This window comes from Triticum aestivum, chromosome 3A, assembly GCF_018294505.1.
Source record: "Triticum aestivum cultivar Chinese Spring chromosome 3A, IWGSC CS RefSeq v2.1, whole genome shotgun sequence".
Taxonomy (NCBI): Eukaryota; Viridiplantae; Streptophyta; class Magnoliopsida; order Poales; family Poaceae; genus Triticum; species Triticum aestivum.
Window position 1 is genome coordinate 171,446,699 of NC_057800.1, and position 26,064 is coordinate 171,472,762.

At 49.8% G+C, this 26,064-nt stretch overlaps 2 protein-coding genes across 2 annotated transcripts; one reads left to right on the forward strand and one right to left on the reverse strand.

Annotated features, from left to right (window-relative positions):
- The first annotated feature begins 370 nt into the window (after nucleotides 1-370).
- On the forward strand, nucleotides 371-1,395 carry LOC123058187 (CASP-like protein 1C1). The gene is made up of 3 exons (XM_044480993.1): nucleotides 371-652; nucleotides 754-856; nucleotides 946-1,395. Exons 1-3 carry the CDS (start codon nucleotides 498-500, stop codon nucleotides 1,156-1,158), a joined length of 471 nt encoding a protein of 156 aa, XP_044336928.1. The 5' UTR covers nucleotides 371-497; the 3' UTR covers nucleotides 1,159-1,395.
- Nucleotides 1,396-2,473: 1,078 nt separating this feature from the next.
- On the reverse strand, nucleotides 2,474-7,973 carry LOC123060844 (40S ribosomal protein S15a-5). Its single transcript, XM_044483701.1, has 3 exons — nucleotides 7,669-7,973; nucleotides 6,327-6,487; nucleotides 2,474-2,875 (listed from the first exon to the last, which is right to left on the reverse strand). The coding sequence occupies exons 1-3, from the start codon at nucleotides 7,796-7,798 to the stop codon at nucleotides 2,777-2,779; spliced, it is 390 nt and encodes a 129-aa protein (XP_044339636.1). The 5' UTR covers nucleotides 7,799-7,973; the 3' UTR covers nucleotides 2,474-2,776.
- Nucleotides 7,974-26,064: the final 18,091 nt, after the last annotated feature.

The following is a 26,064-nucleotide window of genomic DNA, read 5'->3' on the forward strand; positions in this document are numbered from 1 at the left end:
TTATTATGATCAGATATTGACCTCTGAAATAATCGATAAAAGGTTATATGAACCACCCGATGTAGAGGCCGAGGGGTATTCCCTCCTTTCGAAATATATTCGTTTCCGTCAAAAATCGTACTGTAATTACTAGTGCTATTCCTCGATGACAGGTCTACGATACCTCACTCTTTCTTTAGATGGAAGTAAGCACGGTTTTTGTTCCTGGTTGGTTATCTTTGCACAATTTCAACTCCGAGCCCCTTCCCCATCATTCTTGAGATTTGTTGGTTCAAGTCCCAGGAAACGAGGTAGTCCATCAACTTCGCAATTTAAGATAATAACGACTACGTTGACTGGAATCGTAGTAGGAGTATATAATTCATCACAAACCACACCTAGTCGCACACACGTATTCAGTTCCCTCCCTTCTACAAGCTGCTCCGTGCATGAGACCGCGTTCTACCGAACATATTTCAGCCTAAGCACAAGTGCTCGTCATAATTGCCTAGACAACCATGGCGAAAGCACGGCGGTTCGTCGTCCTCGCGCTCAGGATCGCGACGGCGGCGGCGGCCGGCGTCGCGGCGATTGTCATGGCGACGAGCCACAAGACGACCACCGTCTTCGGCGTACAGGTGCAGGCCAAGTTCCAATACACGCCGTCGTTCGTGTAAGTATCTATAGCTGCTGCTCCCAGCTGTTTCCATGTCATCGTGCCGGCTGTGTCACCAAGAACGAACGAAACGCCGCGCGCGCGCGCGTGCCTTGCAGGTTCTTCGTGGCCGCCAATGTCGTCGCGTGCGCCTACAGCCTCCTCGCCATCCTCGTGCCGCCGGCGAGCCCCGCCGCGAGGCACGTCCTCGTGGCCGACGCGGTGAGTTCACGGCGCACCACGCTGCCCGGCCAATATGGCCACGTCTCTGATTAGGTCGTTTTTGCTGAACTCGTTGTCATGAGCTGCAGGTGCTGGGCATGGTGCTCACCGGCGCCGGCGCGGCCGCGGCCGCCATATCGGCCCTGGGGAAGAACGGGAACAGCCACGCCGGCTGGCAGCCGATCTGCGGGCTAGTACCCACTTTCTGCGACCATGTCACGGGGGCTCTCGCATGTGGCTTCGTTGCGGTCGTCCTCCACTTACTCGTCGTTCTCCATTCCATTTACACCATGAACAGCTAGGGCATGTGACCTTTTGTGCCATTTGTCGCTGGTTTTTTATTGCATGGAGAGAATAAATTCGAATATACACGCTCTCTCAGTGGCATATTTGTGATATTCTGAAATTACTTGCAACTTTTTAGACTTCATAATTATGCTAGTATTGCTTTGGTAGAACTAAAGTCTCATTGACCCAGACTATGTAAATTAATTTGAAGGTAATTCTGTGAAATAAATAAGCAAATGTTCTTTGATCCATGAGACAAACAATGTTTATTGTCACTTTGAGTTGGCCAAGATCAATTCTTCATTTGATTATGTATGAACATGAGCGAGTAATGCGAGAGTTAGTTGAGATGTCACTACCATATTCTTGTTTAAACCACATTATTTTGTCATTATAAATTTTCAGTTGAGTCAACGGGGGGGATGGCAGGATCTCCTTTTGGATTAACTAGCAAGGTCCAGTGTTCAAGTCATGATACACACAATCAAGAGCACGTACTAACTAGCCCATGTACAGCTACCCTGAGCAGACTGGTGAAGCTATTGTCCGAACATGTATTCGAATGCACATCGATTGTACAAATATTTAAGAGTCACACAATTCACAAGTGAATTTAATAATAAGATAACACAACACAAGGTTCCAAATCAAAAGGTGTTGAAGGGGAGTACTCCCTCCATCCCAGAATAAGACAATTATTTGGAATGGAGGGAGTATTTATTAGACTGAGTTAGGTGTTGTTAAACGTCCAGTTTTTGCGGGAAAAAATGTTGATTTGCAGTTTGGTTGAAAAAAAATTGAGCTGGAATAGCATATTTAGGTACTGGGAAAGAAGGCATAGGTTTTTTTCAGCTCACAAATCACTTCGATCCCTCCCTCACCCTAAAATTAAAGGGGTGATCTCGTTATTCTTGGTTAAAATGTGTTACGATTTACATGCGACTTTTTGGATGAGTAAAAAAAAAATGTGTTGACAAGGGGTCTTGTGATGCCAAGACCCATTTGACATTTGGGGTCTTCGCCTTGCAAATAAAAAACGACTTTACATGATGAGAGGAATCAGGAAAATGCCCACGAGGATAGCTACAGCCAGCTAGTCAGTGACAGATTAAAAGATATATATGCAAATGCAGGTTAGAAAGACCAAGCGCATCATATTCTAGCAGAAACAAGATCCTGGGGTTGCTAACATGTCACCACCTACATATATAAACAACAAGTGCATTAACTTGCATAATCTTGCAACAATAATGGTCAATACTGCCTCAAGCAAGAACATAAACATACCCCAAATTAACAGTGTGTTTTAAATCCCCAGTGCATGCAAGATTTTGGAAAAGTGGCTGCAACAAGGTTCTCAGCAAGATCATAGATGCTCAAACTAGAGCCTTAATCGTGTATCTCGAAGTACATGGGTGTATTACACCTACAGAAATACCTGTCCCAAAGAAGGATTACAATATTTATGTCAGTGTTGCGAGACATACTTCTGAGATGTAATCGCATTTTCTGCTGGCCATGAACAAAAGCAGCAAGCTCTAAATGTCCAAATAAAATGACTTCAGTCATCATAACAGAAAGATAACAATGCAACCCAGGGCTGACCCAGCATGGGATAACTGTGTTTCCTTCTCAATGGAAGTAACCGAGCACCTGGCCACCCACATTCTGCCTAATTGCTTCCTCGTGATCTAAAACGCCATTTGGGGTGGTCACCACAACATAGCCCCACTGCAAAGCAAATAAGAACACGAAAAGGAAATGTGTTAGAAATAACACACTAGCTCTACAAATAAATGAATAGCACATAATAAAGCAGGACAAATAAGCATTCAGAAGTTAGTTTAGCTATAAGTGCTTCGCTTGACATCCACGCCAGAGATGTGATCGAAAGACATCTGAATAATAAAAGTAACGACAAGAAAGCTTACACTAGGTAACATTATCAGTTAGTTGTTGTTTTATGTAATTTCCCTGAGAATGTTTGCTTCTTCTCACTTGCCAAGTCATCTCTAAATGAAAAAGATGGAGGACTCATATTGCGACAAAAATAATTTAACTGGTAGAAACTAGGGTTCTACCGTGTCTAGGGCGGAGATTGTAGGGGAAGGAGGGGGCTGGACGTGGGCGATCTCGCGGTCGCCGGTGGCTGGGCGCCGTCGTGCGCGAGGGAAGACGCCGCGGCGTTGGCAGGAGGCGGCTAGGGTTAGGTCTCTCGGCTCCCTTCGGGAAGCCGAGCAAATAATGATTGCTTCTTGCTTAATCTCAAAATGGGTCCTTACATGAGTTTATATAATCCTCCTAATGATATAATTGGGCCAAGCCCCTAACACGATAAGATAACTGGGCCAGGCAACTAACTGCCTGGGCTGTAATATATGCCGCTCATAACATTTCTCCCTGCCTGCACAAACAGCTCATCCTCGAGCTGGAAGGCGGGGAAGCGCTTGCGGAACTCCTCGAGGTGATCACCCGTCGCCAAACACCTCCGCGGCAGCTGGGGCGTGCAGGTCGCCAAGCCCGGAGGCGGCGGCGTCCTCCTCCATGTAGTCCGCAACCTCCAGGTAGAAGAGGCGTGGGCAGACATGGCCGGGCACGTAGGGCTCGTCGCAGTTGAAGCACAACCCTTGGCGGCGACGCTCGAGCAGCTCGGCCGAGGTGAACCGGCGGAACGGGCGCGCCGCGGCCGCGGCGAGGGGTGCCGCGGAAGCCTGAGCAAGCCGACCCTGCACGGGAACATCCGACCAGGGTGTCGGCCCAGTGGCCCGAGACGGTGATGCCTGCTGGATGGCCACCGCGCGGCGCTCGAACGCGCATGCGTAGTACATGGCCGTCTAGAGGTCCTGGGGTCCCTGCAGCTCCACGCCCACGCGAATATGATCTGGCAGACCGCCGACGAAGAGTTCGGACCGCTGGCGAGCCGTCACGCCGGGCGCATGGCACGCCAGGGCCTGAAAGCGGTCGGTGAAGTCCTGCACCGTAGAGGTGAAGGGGAGCCGGCAGCCGGCTCCCGCGTATTGGTGGTCCGAAGCGAAGGAGGCAGAGCTCGCGAAGACGCTCCCATGGGGGCATGCTGCCCTCGTCCTGCTCGAGGGCGTAGTACCACGTCTGGGCGGCACCACGGAGGTGATAAGAGGCGAGCCAGGTGCTGTCCGACGCGAGCATCCGTTGCCACCGGAAGAACTGCTCGCACTGGTTGAGCCAGTTGAGGGGGTCCTCGGTGCCGTTGTAGGTGGCGAAGTCGAGCTTGGCGAAGCGCGGCGGGGTCGGGGCCTGACCGCCATGGGCGTACAACTCGGCGGGACGGGGCAGCGAAGAGGATGACGCCGGGTCGGTGGGCACCGGGGGTCCCCCGTGAAACGGCGGTCCATCGTGGCCCACGTAGGCACCCGCGGAGCCGGAGGGCCCGCCGTACTGCAGGGTGGGCGCCGGCTGTTCCCCGGCCATAGTGTAGACCGGCTGCGGCGTCGACCCGGCCAACCAGGCCGGAAGCGGTGATGGTGAGGGTGGGAACCGGACCTGCTGGATCAGAACGCCCGCCGACGCGGTCATCGCTGGCCCGGTGCTGAGCGGCGGGGGTGCCTGTGGCTGCAGCGGCTGCTGCATGGGCGCGACGGGCGCGGCGGGATGAAGCTACAGCAGCTGCAGCATGTGGGCGACGGGCGCGGCGGGAACCGCGAGGGCCGTCGATGGCCACTGAGGCCAGAGTGGAGTGCTGGCGGGGGGCGGCTTGCTGCATGGGGGCGGGGGCGCCGTGAGAGCCGGCGACGGCCACTGCGGCCATTGTAGGGTGGTGGCGGGCGGCGGCTGCAGCGGCAGCTGGGGCTGCAGCGGCCCAGCGAACGCTGCGGAGGCTGCCGAGTGCGGCAAGTACCACGGCAGGGCCGGCGGACCGATGGCGGCAGCCGGCGGCGGGGGTGGCAGAGGCCCGTAGGGGCTGGCCAAGTATAGCCGGATCTCCTGGATCGCTGTGACGAGGTCGTGGAGGACCCCGGTGACCTCCTCCGGGGTGTAGACGGCGGCGGGCGGCGCAGTGGAGGGCGCCGACAGCTGGGCGATGGGGGCGCCGGAGGTGGGGACCAGCGGCGCGGGTGGGGAGGACAGCAGCGCAGTGGTGATGGGCAGCGGCGCGGTGGTGATGGGCAGCAGCGCGGGTGGGGTGGGCGGCGGCGCAGACATGACCGGAACCGAGCTAGCTGATACCAAAGTAGTAGAAACTAGGGTTCTACCGGGTCTAGGGCGGAGATTGTAGGGGAAGGAAGGGGCTGGACGTGGGCGATCTCACGGTCGCCGGCGGCTGGGCGCCGTCGTGCGCGATGGAAGAGGCGGCGGCGTTGGCAGGAGGTGGCTAGGGTTAGGTCTCCCGGCTCCCTTCGGGAAGCCAAGCAAATAATGATTGCTTCTTGCTTAATCTCAAAATGGGTCCTTACATGAGTTTATATAATCCTCCTAATGATATAATTGGGCTAAGCCCCTAACACGATAAGATAACTGGGCCAGGCCCCTAACTGCCTGGGCTGTAATATATGCCGCTCATAACATCAACCAAGTTAGCAAACTTTCTATGGTCTGTCATCAAAAAGAGATTACCTGTGGACTTTTTCACTTGCTTCCAAAAGTGCTATTTGCAACAGGGACAGATGAACATTTATACTACATTCTTCCAAGGCTTGGTTTATATTTACTCAATTACTCAAAAATCTGCCACAACCCGCAATGGCATGTTGATTAGAATGTTTTCAAAAGTTTGCGTACTACTCCCTCCGTTTCTAAATATTTGTCTTTCTCAAGATTTCAACAAGTGACTACATACCAAGCAAAATGAGTGAATGTACACTCTAAAATATGTCTATATACATCCGTATATGGCAGTCCATTTGAAATCTCTAAAAAGACAAATATTTAGAAACAGAGGGAGTAGTAAAAGTAAAATACTGTCTGATCTAGTCAATATTTAGTAGCCCGTAACCATAATGTACATTTCATGATCAGTATTGCATATGTTGTCACTGCAAGTAGCAGAATGGATTCAGAAATAAGCATTTAAACTAGCAAAGGTCTGGCACACCATATCTCACCTTCCTGATTCTCACGGTATGAATAACAGTATCAAGATAACTGTATCCCTCAACTAACAGAAGATATGAATATTCACAAATATCAAATATGAGTTGATAAATACCTGCCGTGTTGGAAGCATCCTAGTTCTGTATTTTTCTATTTCTGTAGCTCTGAGGTCCTGCCTGTAAGTGAGAGCTTTGCAATCTTTAATCCTTCCCTGAAGTTCCACGGTGATTTTTCCAACCCTATGTGGATCGAAGACCTCGAAATTTTTTATGTAACCTGAAAAATGTCCGCAGAGTAAATTCCAGGGAAAATTACCACCGTAAAAGAAATGTTCTCATACCCTCTCAATAATTTGTAACGGCAGTGGGGAGGAGACTAAACAACATTACATGTTCGTAAAGTTTTTTCCCCTTTCTTTTCAAATGCTGAAGTCAAAATGAGAAAGGAAAGGCTGGCACTACCCCAAATAACTTATTTTTTCACTTGTTTTTGATAAATGAAGATGTATAATGCCTGGTGATTCAAATACAAGATTATTACATTACCAGGTAACACCATTCTTAAAAAAACAAAAACAGGGTATTAAAGAAGCATGCTATTCTCACACATAACCTACTCCTCCAAGCAGGTGGAGTTGATCCATACAACACTCTACTGCACCTTTCTCTCCTACCCAAGGATGTTAAATTATGAGTGGTCACAATTTCAGTGCGACAGTTCCTCGCGATGTAACTAGAAGACATTCTTGAAGGTAAGCAGATGAGGCAAGTATAACTAGCTCCAGTACACAATACCATTTTCCCTGAAATTTATTCTTAGAGTGGAATACTTGCACGATTATTTCAACGGTTAAAAGAGATGGCATAATTGCGTCCAAGCTATGAAGTACACAAAGATATGCATATTTATTGGGTAGCTTTGTGTTTTCATACAACTAGAACAAGTTGGGGGACTGAAAGGCTTTGCTGTTGTTGTATGAAGAACACAAAACTACCAACAAATATGCATATCTGATGAATATATCAACTTGCCTTCATCTTTCCAATGCCAACTCACATGTTAACACATTTAACACAAATGCATCCAGAATCTAGACTGACAATAAAAACTCGCAAGTTGTCGAAGAAACCCACGCTACTCTGAAATGTTAAAAATCAGGTGCTTGTAATCTGAAGTTTATCTTAACATGAGAGGGGCAGATCATTTCTGCTGCTCTCTCAGTTAAACTCAGAACTGTAAAATCACACCTCCTTAGTAGCCCATCCCTTCCAAACCACCGGATGTATACACTACCAGTGCGTCAAGTTACCACCAGCAACCTCCTCTCCCATCATGGATGAAACCCTCGGGTTCTTTTTGGACGTAACAGAAGATAAGATGAGATGCGAGGGACGAGGGGGTTTGTGCAGCAGCTGCTGAAAGGAGCCTGATGAGAGGGAGCACGGAGTAGCTGATACCTCGGTGCTTCATGATGTTGAGGAAGGAGATCATGACGCCGGAGATGGGCTGGAGTTGCGCCGTCGCCTTCCCCCGCCGCTCCGCGTTCACCATCGTGCGCAGCGCGTCGTTGAGGATCCTCCGCCCCATCGCTCGCTCGATCTCCTCGCCTCTTCCGCTCGTAGCCGCACCTCTCGGCTCGCCTCTCTACCAGCCGCCGCCGGCGCTCGTGAGTCGTGATGGAGAAGAGAAGGGTGGGAAGCGTTAGGAATGGGCCTGGCTTTCGGGAGAGAGCCTGCCCGTGGCCGAATGTGTGTGTTTTCTCATGGACCTGGATGCTCTTGGGCTTGGTTCCACGAGCACTGTGACGCTGTTTAAACGATTGGATGTCCATGAGGCATCTCTGGTCCATCTTTCTTTTTTAAATTTTTTATATAATCTTATTATATATGCTTATCCTTTATCCCCTTCAAAAAAACTTATCCTTTATTTATTTATTTATTGAGATATTAAAAAAATGCATCTCACCTATTCCTCAAAAACAATGTCAATTCACAAACAATGTAAATAAATGCATCACATTTAAACACAAACTTAAACAATCAATTCGCAAAAGAAAAACAATTAAAATGCACCACGTCATAATTCAACTACGAGCATATGCATAATTCATTCATCCCAAAAAAACTAAAACATAATCATATTTGAGTCACAAAAGGCACCGAATGAACAAGTTCATTCCAAAAAAACCAACAAGCAGATGGTTGATCAGAAGGCATCATCAATTACAAGGGTATCAAGCACTCGTGCCATCGTCGCCGTCACCACCATTGCCACCATCACAATTGTCATCGCCACCACTACCAACTGACTTGGCCAAGATCACCTCACGAGCGAATTCTCAATATCGTCTCGCCCTCTGATCCATATTGTTTGGATCCATTAAGAGCATTTATAGCCGTGATGGGCAGATCTGAGCCTTCAAACGCCCGCGGACGCGCCCGGTCATGTCTGCGGACACTGACCGGTCAAGCCTCAAATTTGCCTTCTTACAACCGGACACCTCAATTACCATGCCTCAAATCCATACAAACACATGCAACTACGTCAAAGCATTACACACATCGTCCGGCTACTACATCACTAAACATTAGCTATGGTGGAGAAGATCATCCACAACTGCCCTTGCCCTTCACGCGCCCTTACTGCCCTTGTCACGGAAGTATCAGTCGAAGACACGGTAGGGATCGAGCCGGATCATCTCGTCGCCGGAGCCGTTGTCGTTGTCCTCCTTCGATGGCAGTCCGGCCATGGCATGGACCGCCCAGTTTCTGCTCGCGTGTGAGGGCGCACGTGTTCCTCCGTTGTCGCTTTTTCATAATGCGGGCGCGGATGGCTTCCTCCTCCGCGACCGCCCGCGTCGCTGCATCAGCCGCCTCCGCTGACGCCATGTCTGTAGTGACTTTGGTGAGTGGCCCTTATCCTCTCCTTCCTGCGGCAGACACTCCGGTCCCGGTGGGACTCAAACTCCACCCGCTTGGAGATGGGGAAGGAGAGATTTGAAGGTTGCCAGGCCCGCGATGATCCAGCCCCAGAGGATCTGAGCGCCAGTTGAGTCGACGCTATGGAGTCGTGCCGGACAGATCTTGCCGTCAGCCGGGCGTTGTCCTCCCGGGAGCGGCGGAGTGCAATGCGGACGGCCATTGCCTCCTCCAACCTGCACGAGATGTGTAACACCCCGGTGTAATGATGCTATAGTAACCCCTGGGGTTAAGTTAATCATTTTGCTAAACAAGTGTTTGATCATCATTGTCTCCTCTCTCTTTCAAATTCTAGTTGAATTCATTTTCAAACTAAGAGTGAAATTCAAAATGCTCAAACATGAAAACTAAAATGTTCATCATGTGTAAAATATTATCCTGGTAATATTGGTGGTGATCCAACTTTTTGCAAAATGCCTATGTGGCCTAAAATAGCTAAAACAGAAAAGCTTTAAAAAGGAAAAAGGAAAAGGCAAGAAGGAGAGGGAAAGCCCCTGCCCCACTTGGGCTTCGGCCGACCTGAGCTAGCTGGCCCAGCAGGCCGGCCCACTCACCCCCCATTCCCCCCTGGTCGCCTCCTTCCCCGCGCACTGCTCCTCCGACCGAGTGGGACAGAGCGCGTCCGTCGCTGTCCAACCACCTCGCCGGCGACGTCCGACGAGAGGATAAGGCCCTGGACGCCTCGACTCCTCCCCACCTACCTCCACTCCCCTCTCTCGCCTCCCAGATCCACCCGCTCCTCCCCCCACTCTGTCTCGCTCGCCGCCTCACCCGAGTGCCATCGCCGCCCTCCACCTAGCACTACCGCGGCGAGCGTCGCCCCCATTCCCCTTCGACGAGTCCACCGGCCTCCCCAACGTCGACTGCTTCGCCTTCTCCCGCTGGAACGAGCTGGGAGGCCCTCCTCCGTCTGCATCGACGCGGATGACCCCCTTCTTCAACCTCTGACCTCCATCGTCGCCGCCATTGAATTCCAGCCACATCGAGCCTCCCCCGAGCCCGCTTTGCACATCTGCAGGAGCGCTGTGAGCTCCTCTCCTTCTCCCCTCATTCCCTACTCATCCCCGCGCTCGTAGCCGCCGACCACGTCATGGCCGTACTCGCCGCCGTAGACGAGCTCGCCGCCATGACCACCGTAGCCCGAGCTCATGTCCGAGCTCGTAGACGAGCTCCTGGAGCTCGTGCGAGTCCAACGAGACCCCTAGTGCACCTTCCCGTGCCATGCAGCGCCGTATCCGACGATGCCCGAACTCTAGCGTCCGCTCCGCCACTCGCCGCTGCCGTTTCCGGCAAAGTTCGGCCATACCACCACCACCACTCGACGCGCCATCGAGTGGCCGTTCGAATGGACCAAGCCGCGCGCCGAACGACGCCGTGTAGTGAAATCCCGACGAGGCCCAGGTGCCCCCGCCGCGTTCTGACGTCGTCGGCGGCGAAACGCCGGCCGCCGCCTACGTGGTTGGCCTGGGGCCACCCCAGTGCCACTGCCAGTGAGCCCCACGGGCCCAGTTGACTGGGTTGGCCCAGTCAACTGCTGACTGGGTAGCCCCGTGTCCCTGACAAGCGGGCTCCACCGCACAGTTAAGTTAATTAAAACATTTTATAATTAAAACTAATTAGTTAACCTAATCAGTCACTGACATGTGGGGCCCAGCTGCTAATTAACCATGTTTAATTAAAATAACCCACTGTTAGCCCTCTGTCTATGACAGGTGGGACCCATTGGTCAGTTTGACCAGTCAGCGGGTCTGTTGACCTGCTGATGTCATGCTGACACTCTGCTAACGTCTTTTTCTCTTTTCTGTTAATTTAATAAATCCAGAATATTGCTTTAATCTTTGAAAAATCATAGAAAATAATCCGTAACTCCGATGAAAATGTTTTCTACATGAAAGTTGCTCAGAAAAATCCAACGAATCCGAATACGCGATCAGTTCATCTATCACATGCCCCTAGCATGCTAAACATGGAACTTTCCCCCTCTTTCCTCTGTCCGGAATCCAACTAACGTTGGGAATTCATCCTCGGATGTTTATTCCCTCCGTCTGCAACGTGTAGTACTACGTTAGGACAACCCTAGCTCTCCCTATCGTCTTGTTATGCCTTGTGATGCATTGTTTGCTCTGTATTTACTGTTTCTTCCCCCTATTCTCTTCGGTAGACCCCGAGACCGATGTTGCCCCTGTGATCGACTACGTAGACGATGACCCCTCCTTGCCAGAGCAACCAGGCATGCAAACCCCCCTTGAGCATTCTGATATCGCCCATTTCTTCCCTCTCATGCTTGCATTATAACTGCTATTGCTTTCTGTATGATCCTACTCTGATGCATAGCCTGTTGTTGTTACTTGCTTTCATACCTTACCTGCTTATCCTAAACTGCTTAGTATAGGTTGGTTAGAGATCCATCAGTGACCCCACCTTGTCCCGGTTGCCTCGCTTTATGTTCGATGACTCGATCAACGTGATCGATGTCCAGGCCCCGACACCGCACATCACCCCCTAGTTGTACGACTCTACAGAGTTACCATCGAGTGCCGAGGGTGGAACCTCTTACATCACTCCTAATGAGATCTCTGTAGTGTAGCTATCCGGTCGTGGTCATCGAGGGTGATTTCCTCCTTAACTACTTCCGATACGGCTCTGTCGTGCAACCCCTCAAGTGTGAACCTCGAGGGTGGATCCTCTTACGTTCACCTTGATGATTACATCGAGTGGAATATTCACCGGGGGTGATTCCTCGGGGTTTCCCCTTGGTGTTAGACACACAGTTACTATGGTTACTATGACTTTGCACTGAGCCATGTTATTAAAGATGGGTCGGCCCTGAGGGGTACCCACGCGAGCTTAATTGCGAGTGATGTGGAGTCGGGTTGACCTGGAAGGTGCCCGCGAGATACTTACGAGGCGTGGCCGGACATTCTTAGCCCTTGCCGCAAGTACTCAAGACGGGGCAACGCGGTCACATCGATCGTGAGTCTCTGGTCGTTATCGCGTGCTCCTAATCCACTATGATTTGGATATTTGATCCGAGGGGCCTCTGGCCTGATAGCACTAACCATCACGTGGGCATAGTATGGGCGTTCTACGTCGTATGTGTTGGGGATCATAGCAGAAATTCAAAATTTTCTACGCATCACCAAGATCAATCTATGGAGTAATCTAGCAACGAAGGGATGGAGAGTGCATCTACATACCCTTGTAGATCGCTAAGCAGAAGCGTTCAAGTGAACGGGGTTGATGGAGTCGTACTCGCCGTGATCCAAATCACCGATGATCCTAGTGCCGAACGGACGGCACCTCCGCGTTCAACACACATGCAGCCCGGTGACGTCTCCCATGCCCTGATCCAGCAAGGAGAGAGGGAGAGGTTGGGGAAGACTCCGTCCAGCAGCAGCACGACGGCGTGGTGGTGGTGGAGGAGCGTGGTACTCCAGCAGGGCTTCGCCAAGCACCGCAAGAGACGAGGAGGGAGAGGGGTAGGGCTGCGCCAAGAAGGAGATGTTCTCGTGTGTATGGCAGCCCAAAACCCCACTATATATAGGGGGAAGGGAGGGGCTGCGCCCCCACCTAGGTTTCCACCCCTAGGGTGGCGGCCAGCCCTAGATCCCATCTAAGGGGGCGGCCAAGGGGGGAGAGAGGGGGGCGCACCACTAGGTGGGCCTTAGGCCCATCTGAGCCTAGGGTTTCCCCTTTTTTTCTTCTCTCTTCGCCTTGGGCCCTGGTGGGGGGCGCACTAGCCCACCTGGGGCTGGTCCCCTCTCACACTTGGCCCACGCAGCCCTCTGGGGTAGGTAGCCCCACATGGTGGACCCCCGGGACCCTCCCGGTGGTCCCGGTACGTTACCGATAGCACCCGAAACTTTTCCGGTGACCAAAATAGGACTTCCCATATATAAATCTTTACCTCCGGACCATTCCAGAACTCCTCGTGATGTCCAGGTTCTCATCCGGGACTCCGAACAACATTCGGTAACCACGTACATACTTTCCCTACAACCCTAGCGTCATCGAACCTTAAGTGTGTAGACCCTACGGGTTCGGGAGACATGCAGACATGACCGAGATGACTCTCTGGTCAATAACCAACAGTGGGATCTGGATACCCATGTTGGCTCCCACATGTTCCACAATGATCTCATCGGATGAACCACGATGTCGAGGATTCAATCAATCCCGTATTCAATTCCCTTTGTCCATCGGTACGATACTTGCCCGAGATTCGATCGTCAGTATCCCGATACCTTGTTCAATCTCGTTACCGGCAAGTCTCTTTACTCATTCCGTAACACATCATCCCGTGATCAACTCCTTGATCACATTGTGCACATTATGATGATGTCCTACCGAGTGGGCCCAGAGATACCTCTCCGTTTACACGGAGTGACAAATCCCAGTCTCGATTCGTGCCAACCCAACAGACACTTTCGGAGATACCTATAGTGTACCTTTATAGCCACCCAGTTACATTGTGACGTTTGGCACACCCAAAGCGCTCCTACGGTATCCGGGAGTTGCACAATCTCATGGTCTAAGGAAATGATACTTGACATTAGGAAAGCTTTAGCATACGAACTACACGATCTTTGTGCTAGGCTTAGGATTGGGTCTTGTCCATCACATCATTCTCCTAATGATGTGATCCCGTTATCAATGACATCCCATGTCCATGGTCAGGAAACCGTAACCATCTATTGATCAACAAGCTAGTCAACTAGAGGCTTACTAGGGACATGGTGTTGTCTATGTATCCACACATGTATCTGAGTTTCCTATCAATATAATTCTAGCATGGATAATAAACGATTATCATGAACAAGGAAATATAATAATAACAAATTTATTATTGCCTCTAGGGCATATTTCCAATAGTATGCATCAGCCGAAGCTTAATAGACGTCAGCGATTGAGCGGTGCGCGTCGGGTTGGACTACGTAAGCTCCTGCCTTGTTGAAGGAGGTAGCCAAGTCTGCTCACCGGCCGTGTACGCAACGTGGAGGAGTTCCCGGGGAGATGGCCCATGAACCCTGGGGCATAGGCTTAGTCCGGCGTGCTTGACCTCTCTATTAAGCCTAGGTTGGGTTGCGGCGTATTGTTTGGCCGAGGCCGGGCATGACCCAGGAAAGTGTGTCCGACTGGAGTTAATCGAGCGTGGTGGGTAAGTTGGTGCACCCCTGCAGGGAAGAAAACATCAATCGATAGCCTGTCCTACGGTAACAGACACTTGGAGTTGTATCCCAATCGATACAACTAGAACTGGATACTTGTGATGAGAACTGGATGGTGATGAGAATTGGAATGTGTTGACACTTGGATAGTATGGCTCTGGGATTGCTTTCTCGCAGGGAGTCGAGAAAGGATCTCTGGTCGAGGTTGATAACACTTCTACTACTTTACTTTATGCTACTCTACTCCCTCCTGTTGCTGCAAGATGGTGGTTTTCCAGAAGATGCTAGTCTTCTATAGGCTAGGCTTTCCCCTTCCCTTCTGGCATTCTGCAGTTTAGCCCACAGATACAACCCATTCCTTTGATACAGATGCATACTTAGTTTAGATCTGATGTAAGTCTTGCGAGTACTTTGGATGAGTACTCACGGTTGCTTTGCTACCTCTTTTTCCCATATACCCGATTGTTGCGACCAGATGACAGATCCCAGAGCCAGACGACGCCACTGATGACTACTACTACCCGGAGGATGCCTACTACTACGTGAAGACCGCTAACGACTTGGAGTAGTTAGGAGGCTCCCGGGCAGGAGGCCTTGCCTTTTCGATCGATGTTGTTTTTGTGCTAGCCTTCTTAAGGCAAACTTGTTTAACTCATGTCTGTACTCAGATATGGTTGCTTCCGCTGACTCTTGTGTATTCGAGCTTATGTATTCGAGCCCTCGAGGCCCCTGGCTTGTAATATAAAGCTTGTATTATTTATTTTGTGTCTAGAGTTGTGTTGTGATATCTTCCCGTGAGTCCTTGATCTTGATCGTACACATTTACGTGTATGATTAGTGTACGGTCAAATCAGGGGCGTCACAAGTTGGTATCAGAGCCGACTGCCTGTAGGTAGCCCCCTTTCCAACTCCTTGGCCGAAGTTGAGTCTAGTCACTACAAAAACTTTTACTAACATGGATATGTGTCTTACGGGCCCACTTTGCCATATGGGTGGTATTAGCATCTTTTATTCCTCGTCTATACTATGGGACTCTGATCTCTCTTCTATTCGGGTTAAAGTGGTTTTACTAACTCTAACATTAGGATCCCGTGACCACATTCACCCCAAAGCTGGATAAGCCATAGTTTTTCCTTAGAATAGTATTCTGGATAGTACACACACTGTCGTGATGACAACAAAGTGGTATCCATCGTACCTCTTCCATTATGCATGTTTCATCATGAATGATCCTTGTTTTTACAAATGCTCAATGCTGAACTACCCTCTATTATATGTTAGCAGGATTGTTAGACCCGCTGGTCGTGGCCGTGGCGCCAACGATCCACCACCGCCCGAATTCTTTGCTGGAATCATGCAACAATTTGAGCTGAACCGTCAGTTCATGGAAGGAATGATGGCTCAGTTTCCTCGTCCGAACATGAATCAACAGCCAACCCTAGTAACTCTACAGGACTTCATGCGTCTCAACCCAACTATTTACCGCAGCTCAACTCAACCCCTTGATGCTGATGACTGGCTCCGCGACATCACATATGAAATGGAGTCTGCTAGTGTAGCCCTGCTAGCTATGTCACCTTTGCATCTTTCTTTCTGAAGGGTCTCACTGCTCAATGGTGGGACAGCCATAGGCGTACCCTGCCTGCTGGAATGGTCATCACTTGGCCGGATTTCCAAGCTGCTTTCGGTGCCCGCTTCATTCCTCAAGGAATCATGGACAAGAAGAAGCGTGAGTTCCGCAACCTCACCCAAGGCAACAATACTATAGATGCTTATCAGCGGGAATTTCTGGACTTGTCTCGTTATGCTGAAGAACATTGCAACTGATGCTCGTAGGCAAGAAAAGTTCCGTGATGGATTTCACCCTGATATTAAGCTAGCACTGCTCGCTCATGACTTTGCCAACTTCGCCACCTTGGTGAACAAGGATATTTAGGTTGAGACTGGTGTTCAGGAACACCAGGGATCCCTTAGGCGCAGCCATGACGCTGGCTCATCTTCGGGCCCGTCAGCGCAAAAGCGTCGGATATGGATTCCCCACAACATGTATCGTCCAGCTGCACCTACACCAAGACAGACCTATGCCGCACCTCGTCTGCCTCCTCCATCGCAGAGGCAGCCCCTTCGGGTTGTACCACCCCAAGCTTCTGCTCCCAACCCCAATGATGGTCTGTGCTTCAAGTGTGGCCTTCCAGGCCATCGTTCCAGGAACTGCCCTCAAAATCAGAATCAGCTGGCTCTGCCTTCTAATGCTCGTGGTATCAATCAACCCCGCAACCACAATGCCAGACCATTTGGTCGTGGTCAGGCTAATCATGTTGATCTGAATGAAGCTCAAGACCAACCTGCTACTGTGATGGGTACTCTCCTTGTTAATTCAGTACCAGCATTTGTTTTATTTGATTCAGGAGCATCGCATTCATTCATGTCAGAAAATTTTGCATATGCACACGACATTCGATGCAAGCCCATGAACACTCCGATTGTGGTACGCACCCCTGCGGACCGATGTCAAACTACCATGATTGGTCGCGACGTTCCCATTGAGATTGAAGGGTTGGAATTTCTTGTTTCCCCCCATTATTCTGGAGTCTTCCAATATTGACCTCATTCTAGGAATGGAATGGTTGAAAGCACATACTGCCTCTATCGTTTGTGCCACCAAAGTCGTTCATCTCCTACATCCTTCCGATAAGATAGTAAGCTACCATGCTCAACTTGTTCAAAACGCTGAAGCACGACTTTATGTCTTGAATGCGTTGAACACATCACCTCTTGAGGGAATTGAAAAGATTCCAGTTGTTCGCGACTTCCTAGATGTCTTTCCAGAAGAACTTCCAGGAATACCCCCTGCCCGGGCTGTCGAGTTCGTCATCGACTTGAAACCAGGCACCGTTCCTATTGCCAAATGACCCTACAAGATGCCACCTCATGAACTCCTTGAACTTAAGGAGGAAATCGGCAAATCTCTTCGCAGTGGTTTCATTTGTCCAAGTTCCTCTGCTTGGGGAGCACCTTCTCTCTTTGTAAAGAAGAAGGATGGAACGAACCGTTTGGTCCAAGACTATCGTCCTATCAACCAAGCTACAATTCAGAACAAATATCCGCTTCCTCGGATCAATGATCTGTATGATCAACTTGTTGGTTCATCAATATTCTCTAAACTCGACTTGAGGTTGGGTTACCACCAGATCCGTGTTCGTGAAGAGGATATTCCCAAGACCGCATTCGTCACTCGTTATGGTTCTTACGAGTACACCATCATGTCATTCGGTTTAACCAATGCTCCAGCTACATTCTCCCGTCTGATGAACTATATATTCATGGATTACCTCGACAAGTTCGTCATGGTCTATCTGGATGATATTCTGGTATATTCGAAGAACAAAGAAGAGCATGTTGAACATCTTCGACTTGTTCTAGAGAAGCTTCGAGAACATCAACTTTATGCCAAGTATTCCAAGTGCGAATTTTGGTTACCCGAAGTCACCTACCTTGGTCATGTCATCTCCAAGGATGGTATTGCCGTCAACCCAGAGCGAGTTCAGGCTATTCTTGACTGGACCCCTCCAAAGACTGTCAAGCAAGTCAGAAGCTTTCTCAGTCTAGCCAGCTATTGTCGCCGCTTTGTCGAGAACTTCTCCAAGATCGCCAAGCCACTGATCAATCTGCTTCACAAAGGCATTAAGTTCGGTTGGACAAACAAATGTCAGGAAAGTTTCTAGGCACTCAAAGACAAGCTGACATCTGCCCAGTGCTTGCTCCCCCTGATTCTCGCAAGGACTTCGTCATCTATTGCGACGCTTCACGTCAAGGATTAGGCTGTGTCCTAATGCAAGAGCGCAGAGTGATTGCTTATGCCTCTCGTCAAGTGCGTTCTCATGAAGAGAACTACCCAGTTCATGACCTCGAGCTTGCTGCGGTTATCTATGCATTGAAACTATGGCGACAGTACCTTCTCAGTAATCGTTGCGAGATCTTCACTGATCATCAGAGTCTGAAGTACCTGTTTACTCAGCCAAATCTGAACCTCCGTCAGCAACGATGGATGGAAGCTATTCCTGACTACAACTGCGGTATATCCTATACCCCATGGTAAGGCTAATGTAATGGCCGATGCACTGAGCCGTAAGTCTTATTGCAATAATCACATGGTCTACAAAGCTCAACCCCGCCTTTATGAAGAGCTATGCAAGCTGAACCTTCTACTAGTTCCACAGGGTTCTCTGAATAACCTTGTCTTGGAACCAACTCTTCTAAAAGCAATTAAGTCTGCACAAGCCAAGGATGTTCATGTTGATTTGATGAAAAAGGATCTTGCCTTGGAGAAATCAAGAGATTTCTCACTTGGTGAAGAAGGAACCTTGTACTTCAGAGATCGCATTGTAGTACCTCGGTTAGAGCTTATGACAGAGAAGGTGATGAAAGAAGCGCCATGACACCCCTCTCTCTATTCATCTGGGAAGTACCAAGATGTACTTAGACATTCGTCAAAAGTATTGGTGGTCCAAGATGAAGCAAGATATTGCTCGATATATCGAAGAATGTGACGTTTGTCATCGCGTCAAAGCATAACATCAGAAACCGGCTGGACTTCTACAACCTCTCCCTATTTCTGAATGGAAATGGGTTAAGATTCAGATGGACTTTGTCACTGGCCTTCCCAAGTCTCAGAAAGGTAACGATGCTATCTTTGTCGTCATCGACCAATTCTCGAAGGTCGCTCACTTTCTGCCAGTCAAGGAGACTATCACTGCTAGTCAATTAGCAAACTTGTATATCTCCTGAATTGTGTCACTCCACGGCATCCCGAAGGAGATTAGTTCAGACCGTGGCAGTATATTCACTTCGAAGTTCTGGGATAGTTTCCAAGAGGCAATGGGAACTCATATTACCTGGAGCACTGCTTATCATCCCGAATCCCAAGGCCAAGTCGAGCAAGTCAATCAAATTCTTAAATACATGCTTCGAGCTTGTGTTATTTCTTTCGGCAAGAAGTGGGAAGAATCTCTCCCTTATGCGGAGTTCTCTTATAACAAAAGCTATCAAGCCAGCTTGAAGATGGCACCCTTCGAAGTGCTTTATGGACGTAAGTTCCCAACCCCTCTGAATTGGTCAAAAACTGGGGAACGGAAGCTCATTGGTCCAGACATTATTCAACAAGCTGAAGAGCAGGTTCCGTTGTCTGGGATAATCTCAAGACGGCCCAGTCCCGCCAGAAGAGCAACTATGACCGAAAACACTGGGGTTCAACTTATCAACTTGGTGAACAAGCTTATCTGCGTGTCACTCCTTTGAGAGGCACTCATCGGTTCGGAGTCAAGGGCAAGCTAGCTTCGTGCTACATTGGTACCTTCCGCATCCTCGCCCGTCGTGGACTGGTGGCTTATCAATTGGAGTTGCCACCTCAGTTCTCTCACGTCCATGATGTCTTCCACGTGTCGCAACTTTGTCGATGCTTCAAGGATCTGGAACGTGAAGTGGATCTAGAATTGATTGAAGTTCAAGATGATCTCACATACAAGGAGCATCCGATTTGCATTCTTGAAGAAGCTGAACGTCGAACACGCCAGAAGGTTACCAAGTTCCTCAAGGTACAATGGCCAAATCATTCTAAAGATGAAGCCACTTGGGAACGCGAGGATAGCCTCCGTGCTGAATACCCCGACCTGTTCCCTTCTACTTCTTAATTCTCGGGACGAGAATTTCTTTTAGAGGAGGAGAGTTGTAACACCCCGGTGTAATGATGCTACAGTAACCCCTGGGGTTAAGTTAATCATTTTGCTAAACAAGTGTTTGATCATCATTGCATCCTCTCTCTTTCAAATTCCAGTTGAATTCATTTTCAAACTAAGAGTGAAATTCAAAATGCTCAAACATGAAAACTAAAATGTTCATCATGTGTAAAATATTCTCCTGGTAATATTGGTGGTGATCCAACATTTTTGCAAAATACCTATGTGGCCTAAAATAGCTAAAACAGAAAAGCTTTAAAAAAGGAAAAAGGAAAAGGAAAGAAGGAGAGGGAAAGCCCCTGCCCCACTTGGGCTTCGGCCCACCCGAGCCAGCTGGCCCAGCAGGCCGGCCCGCTCCCCCCATTTCCCCCCTGGTCGCCTCCTTCCCCGCGCACTGCTCCTCCGACCGAGCGGGACAGAGCGCATCCGTCGCCGTCCAACCACCTCGCCGGCGACGTCCGACAAGAGGATAAGGCCCCGGACGCCTCGACTCCTCCCCACCTACCTCCACTCCCCTCTCTCGCCTCCCAGATCCACCCGCTCCTCCTCCACTCTGTCTCTCTCACCACCTCACCCGAGCGCCATCGCCGCCCTCCACCTAGCACTACCGCGGCGAGCGTCGCCCCCACTCCCCTTCGACGAGTTCACCGGCCTCCTCAACGTCGACTGCTTCGCCTTCTCCCGCTGGAACAAGCTGGGAGGCCCTCCTCCGTTTGCATCGATGTGGATGACCCCCTTCTTTAACCTCTGGCCTCCATCATCGCCGCCGTCGAATTCCAGCCACATCGAGCCTTCCCCGAGCCCGCTTTGCACATCTGCAGGAGCGCTATGAGCTCCTCTCCTTCTCCCCTCATTCCCTGCTCATCCCCGCGCTTGTAGCCGCCGACCACGTCATGGCTATACTCGTCGCCGTAGACGAGCTCGCCGCCGTGACCACCGTAGCCCGAGCTCGTGTCCGAGCTCGTAGACGAGCTCCTGGAGCTCGTGCGAGTCCAACGTGACCCCTAGCGCGCCTTCTCGTGCCATGCAACACCGTATCCGATGATGGCCGAACTCCGACGTCCGCTCCGCCGCTCGCAGCCGGCGTTTCCGGCAAAGTCCAGCCATACCACCACCACCACTCGACACGACAACGAGTGGCCGTTCAAATGGACCAAGTCGCACGCCGAATGGCGCTGTGTAGCGAAATCCCGACGAGGCCCGGGTGCCCCGGCCGTGTTCTAACATCGGCGGCGGCGAAACGCCGGCCGCCGCCTACGTGGTTGGCCTGGGGCCACCCCAGTGCCACTACCAGTGGGCAGCCCCGTGTCCCTGACAAGCGGGCCCCACCACACAATTAAGTTAATGAAAACATTTTATAATTAAAACTAATTAGTTAACCTAATCAGACACTGACATGTGGGGCCCAGCTGCTAGTTAACCATGTTTAATTAAAATAACCCACTATTAGCCCTCTGTCTATGACAGGTGGGACCCATTGGTCAGTTTGACCAGTCAGCGGGTTTGTTGACCTACTGATGTCATGCTGACACTCTGCTGACGTCTTTTTCTATTTTCTGTTAATTTAATAATTCCAGAATATTGCTTTAATCTTTGAAAAATCATAGAAAATAATCCGTAACTCCGATGAAAATGTTTTCTACATGAAAGTTGCTCAGAAAAATCCAAAGAATCCGAATACGCGGTCAGTTCATCTATCACATGCCCATGGCATGCTGAACATGGAACTTTCCCCCTCTTTTCCTCTGTCCGAAATCCAACTAACATTGGGAATTCATCCTTGAATGTTTATTCCCTCCGTCTGCAATGTGTAGTACTACGTTAGGACAACCCTTGCTCTGCCTACCGTCTTGTTATGCCTTGTGATGCATTGTTTGCTCTGTATTTACTGTTTCTTCCCCCTCTTCTCTCCAGTAGACCCCGAGACCGATGTTGCCCCTGTGATCGACTACGTCGATGACGACCCCTCCTTGCCAGAGCAACCAGGCAAGCAAACCCCCCTTGAGCATTCCGATATCGCCCATTTCTTCCCTCTCATGCTTGCATTAGAACTGCTACTGCTTTCTGTATGATCCTACTCTGATGCATAGCCTGTTGTTGTTACCTGCTTTCATACCTTGCCTGCTTATCCTAAACTGTTTAGTATAGGTTGGTTAGAGATCCATCAGTGACCCCACCTTGTCCCAGTTGCATCGCTTTATGTTCGATGACTCGATCAACGTGATCGACGTCCAGGCCCTGACACCACACATCACCCCCCTAGTTGTACGACTCTACAGAGTTACCATCGAGTGCCGAGGGTGGAACCTCTTACATCACTCCTGATGAGATCTCTGTAGTGTTGCTATCCGGTCGTGGTCATCGAGGGTGATTTCCTCCTTAACTACTTCCGATACGACTCTGTCGTGCAACCCCTCAAGTGTGACCTCGAGGGTGGATCCTCTTACGTTCACCTTGATGATTACATCGAGTGGAATTCACCGGGGGTGATTCCTCGGGGTTTCCCCTTGGTGTTAGACACACAGTTACTATGGTTACTATGACTTTGCACTGAGCCATGTTATTAAAGACGGGTCGGCCTTGAGGGGTACCCGTGTGAGATTAGTTGAGAGTGATGTGGAGTCGGGTTGACCTGGAAGGTGCCCGCGAGATACTTACGAGGCGTGGCCGGGCATTCTTAGCCCTTGCTGCAAGTACTCGAGACGGGGCGACGGGGTCACATCGATCGTGAGTCTCTGCTCGTTACCGCGTGCTCCTAATCCACTACGATTTGGATATTTGATCTGAGGGGCCTCTGGCCTGATAGTACTAACCATCACGTGGGCATAGTATGGGTGTTCTGTGTCGTATGCATCAGCCGAAGCTTAATAGACGTCAGCGATTGAGCGGCGTGTGCCGGGTTGGACTGCGTAAGCTCCTGCCTTGTTGAAGGAGGTAGCCAGGTCTGCTCACCGGCCGCGTACGCAACATGCAGGAGTTCCCGGGGAGATGGCCCATGAACCCTGGGGTACATGCTTAGTCCGGCGTGCTTGACCTCTCTATTAAGCCTAGGCCAGGTTGCGGCATATTGTTTGGCCGAGGCCGGGCATGACCCAGGAAAGTGTGTCCGACCGGAGTTAATCGAGCGTGGTGGGTAAGTTGGTGCACCCCTGCAGGGAAGAAAACATCTATCGATAGCCTGTCCTGCGGTAACGGACACTTGGAGTTGTATCCCGATCGATACAACTAGAACTGGATACTTGTGATGAGAACTGGATGGTGATGGGAATTGGAATGTGTTGACACTTGGATAGTATGGCTCTGGGATTGCTTTCTTGCAGGGAGTCGAGAAAGGATCTCTGGTCGAGGTTGATAACACTTCTACTACTTTACTTTATGCTACTCTACTCCCTCCTGTTGCTGCAAGATGGTGGTTTTCCAGAAGATGCTAGTCTTCGATAGGCTAGGCTTTCCCCTTCCCTTCTGGCATTCTGCAGTTTAGTCCACAGATACAACCCATTCCTTTGATACAGATGCATACTTAGTTTAGATCTGATGTAAGTCTTGCGAGTACTTTGGATGAGTACTCACGGTTGCTTTGCTACCTCTTTTTCCCATATACCCGATTGTTGCGACCAGATGACGGATCCCAGGAGCCAGACGATGCCACTGATGACTACTAGTACCCAAAGGATGCCTACTACTACGTGAAGACCGCTGATGACTTGGAGTAGTTAGGAGGCTCCCAGGCAGGAGGCCTTGCCTTTTCGATCGATGTTGTTTTTGTTCTAGCCTTCTTAAGGCAAACTTGTTTAACTCATGTCTGTACTCAGATATGGTTGCTACCGCTGACTCTTATGTATTCAAGCCCTCGAGGCCCCTGGCTTGTAATATAAAGCTTGTATTATTTATTTTGTGTCTAGAGTTGTGTTGTGATATCTTCCCGTGAGTCCTTGATCTTGATTGTACACATTTGCGTGTATGATTAGTGTACGGTCAAATCGGGGGCGTCATAAGATGACACCCCATTCGATGGATCTGGAATGGTCTGAGTTCCGGTGCCTGTGATGCCGTAGATCGCCAGACGGAAGCTTGGGTGGTAGATGGGAGTAGAGGGGAGTGGAGTGAAGTGGCTAGGTTTTGGTCCGGCAAGCGGATGGGGAGGAATATATGTGGGGTCGGGTGGGCCATCGTGGGCCAAGTCCGACTTAGCGGACGCGCCAGGGCGCTCCCATATCCACCCTAGATTTCAGGCTGGATATGAGGGGTGTCGGTCAGCCCGGTCGTTCGAGGTCCGTTTGAGGTGCCCGTCTAGGTCGAAATTTCATGATTGGTCAGTGTCCGGTGAAGGAAATATGCCCTAGGGGCAATAATAAAGTTGTTATTTATATTTCCTTATATCATGATAAATGTTTATTATTCATGCTAGAATTGTATTAACCGGAAACTTAGTACATGTGTGAATACATAGACAAACAGAGTGTCACTAGTTTGCCTCTACTTAACTAGCTCGTTGAATCAATGATGGTTATGTTTCCTAACCATAGACATGAGTTGTCATTTGATTAACGGGGTCACATCATTAGAGAATGATGTGATTGACTTGACCTATCCATTAGCTTAGCACGATGATCGTTTAGTTTGTTGCTATTGCTTTCTCCATAAATATACATGTTCCTATGACTATGAAATCATGCAACTCCCGAATACTGGAGGAACACTTTGTGTGCTACCAAACGTCACAACATAACTGGGTGATTATAAAGGTGCTCTATAGGTGTCTCCAATGGTGTTTGTTGAGTTGGCATGGATCAAGATTAGGATTTGTCACTCCGATTGTCGGAGAGGTATCTCTGGGCCCTCTCGGTAATGTACATCACAATAAGCCTTGCAAGAAATGTAGCTAATGAGTTAGTTATGGGATGTAGCATTACGGAACGAGTAAAGAGACATGCCGGTAATGAGATTGAACTAGGTATTGAGATACCGACGATCGAATCTCAGGCAAGTAACATACCGATGACAAAGGGAACAACGTATACCATTATGCGGTTTGACCGATAAAGATCTTCGTAGAATGTGTAGGAGCCAATATGAGCATCCAGGTTCCGCTATTGGTTATTGACCAGAGACATGTCTCGGTCATGTCTACATAGTTCTCGAACCCGTAGGGTCCGCACGCTTAACGTTCGGTGACGATCGGTATTATGAGTTTATGTGTTTTGATGTACCGAAGGTAGTTCGGAGTCCCTGATTTGATCACGGACATGATGAGAAGTCTCGGAATGGTCGATACGTAAAGATCGATATATTGGAAGCCTATGTTTGGACATCGGAATGGTTCCGAGTGGTTCGGGCATTTTTCCGAAGTACCGGGAGGTTACCGGAACCCCCCGGGGAGTATATGGGCCTTATTGGGCCTTAGTGGAATAGAGGAGAGGGAAGGGAAAAGAGGGAGGCACACCCCCAAGCCCAATCCGAATTGGGAGGGGGGCGACCCCCCTTTCCTTCCTCCCTCTCTCCTCCTTCCTTCTTTTCCTACTACTACTTGGAAAGGGGGGAATCCTACTCCCGGAGGGAGTAGGACTCCCCTAAGGCACGCCATAGAGAGGGCCGGCCCTCCCCCTCCTCCACTCCTTTATATACAGGGGAGGGGGCACCCCATGGACACACAAGTTGATCATTGATCTTTTAGCCGTGTGCGGTGCCCCCCTCCACCATAATCCACCTCGATAATTGATGACCCACAAGTGTAGGGGATCTATCGTAGCCTTTTCGATAAGTAAGAGTGTAGAACCCAACGAGGAGCAGAAGGAAATGATAAGCAATTTTCAGTAAGGTATTCATTGCAAGCACTAAAATTATCGGTAACAGATAGTTTTGTGATAAGGTAATTTGTAACGAGTAGCAAGTAATAAAAGTACATAAGGTGCAGCAAGATGGCCCAATCCTTTTTGTAGCAAAGGACAAGCCTGGACAAACTCTTATATAAA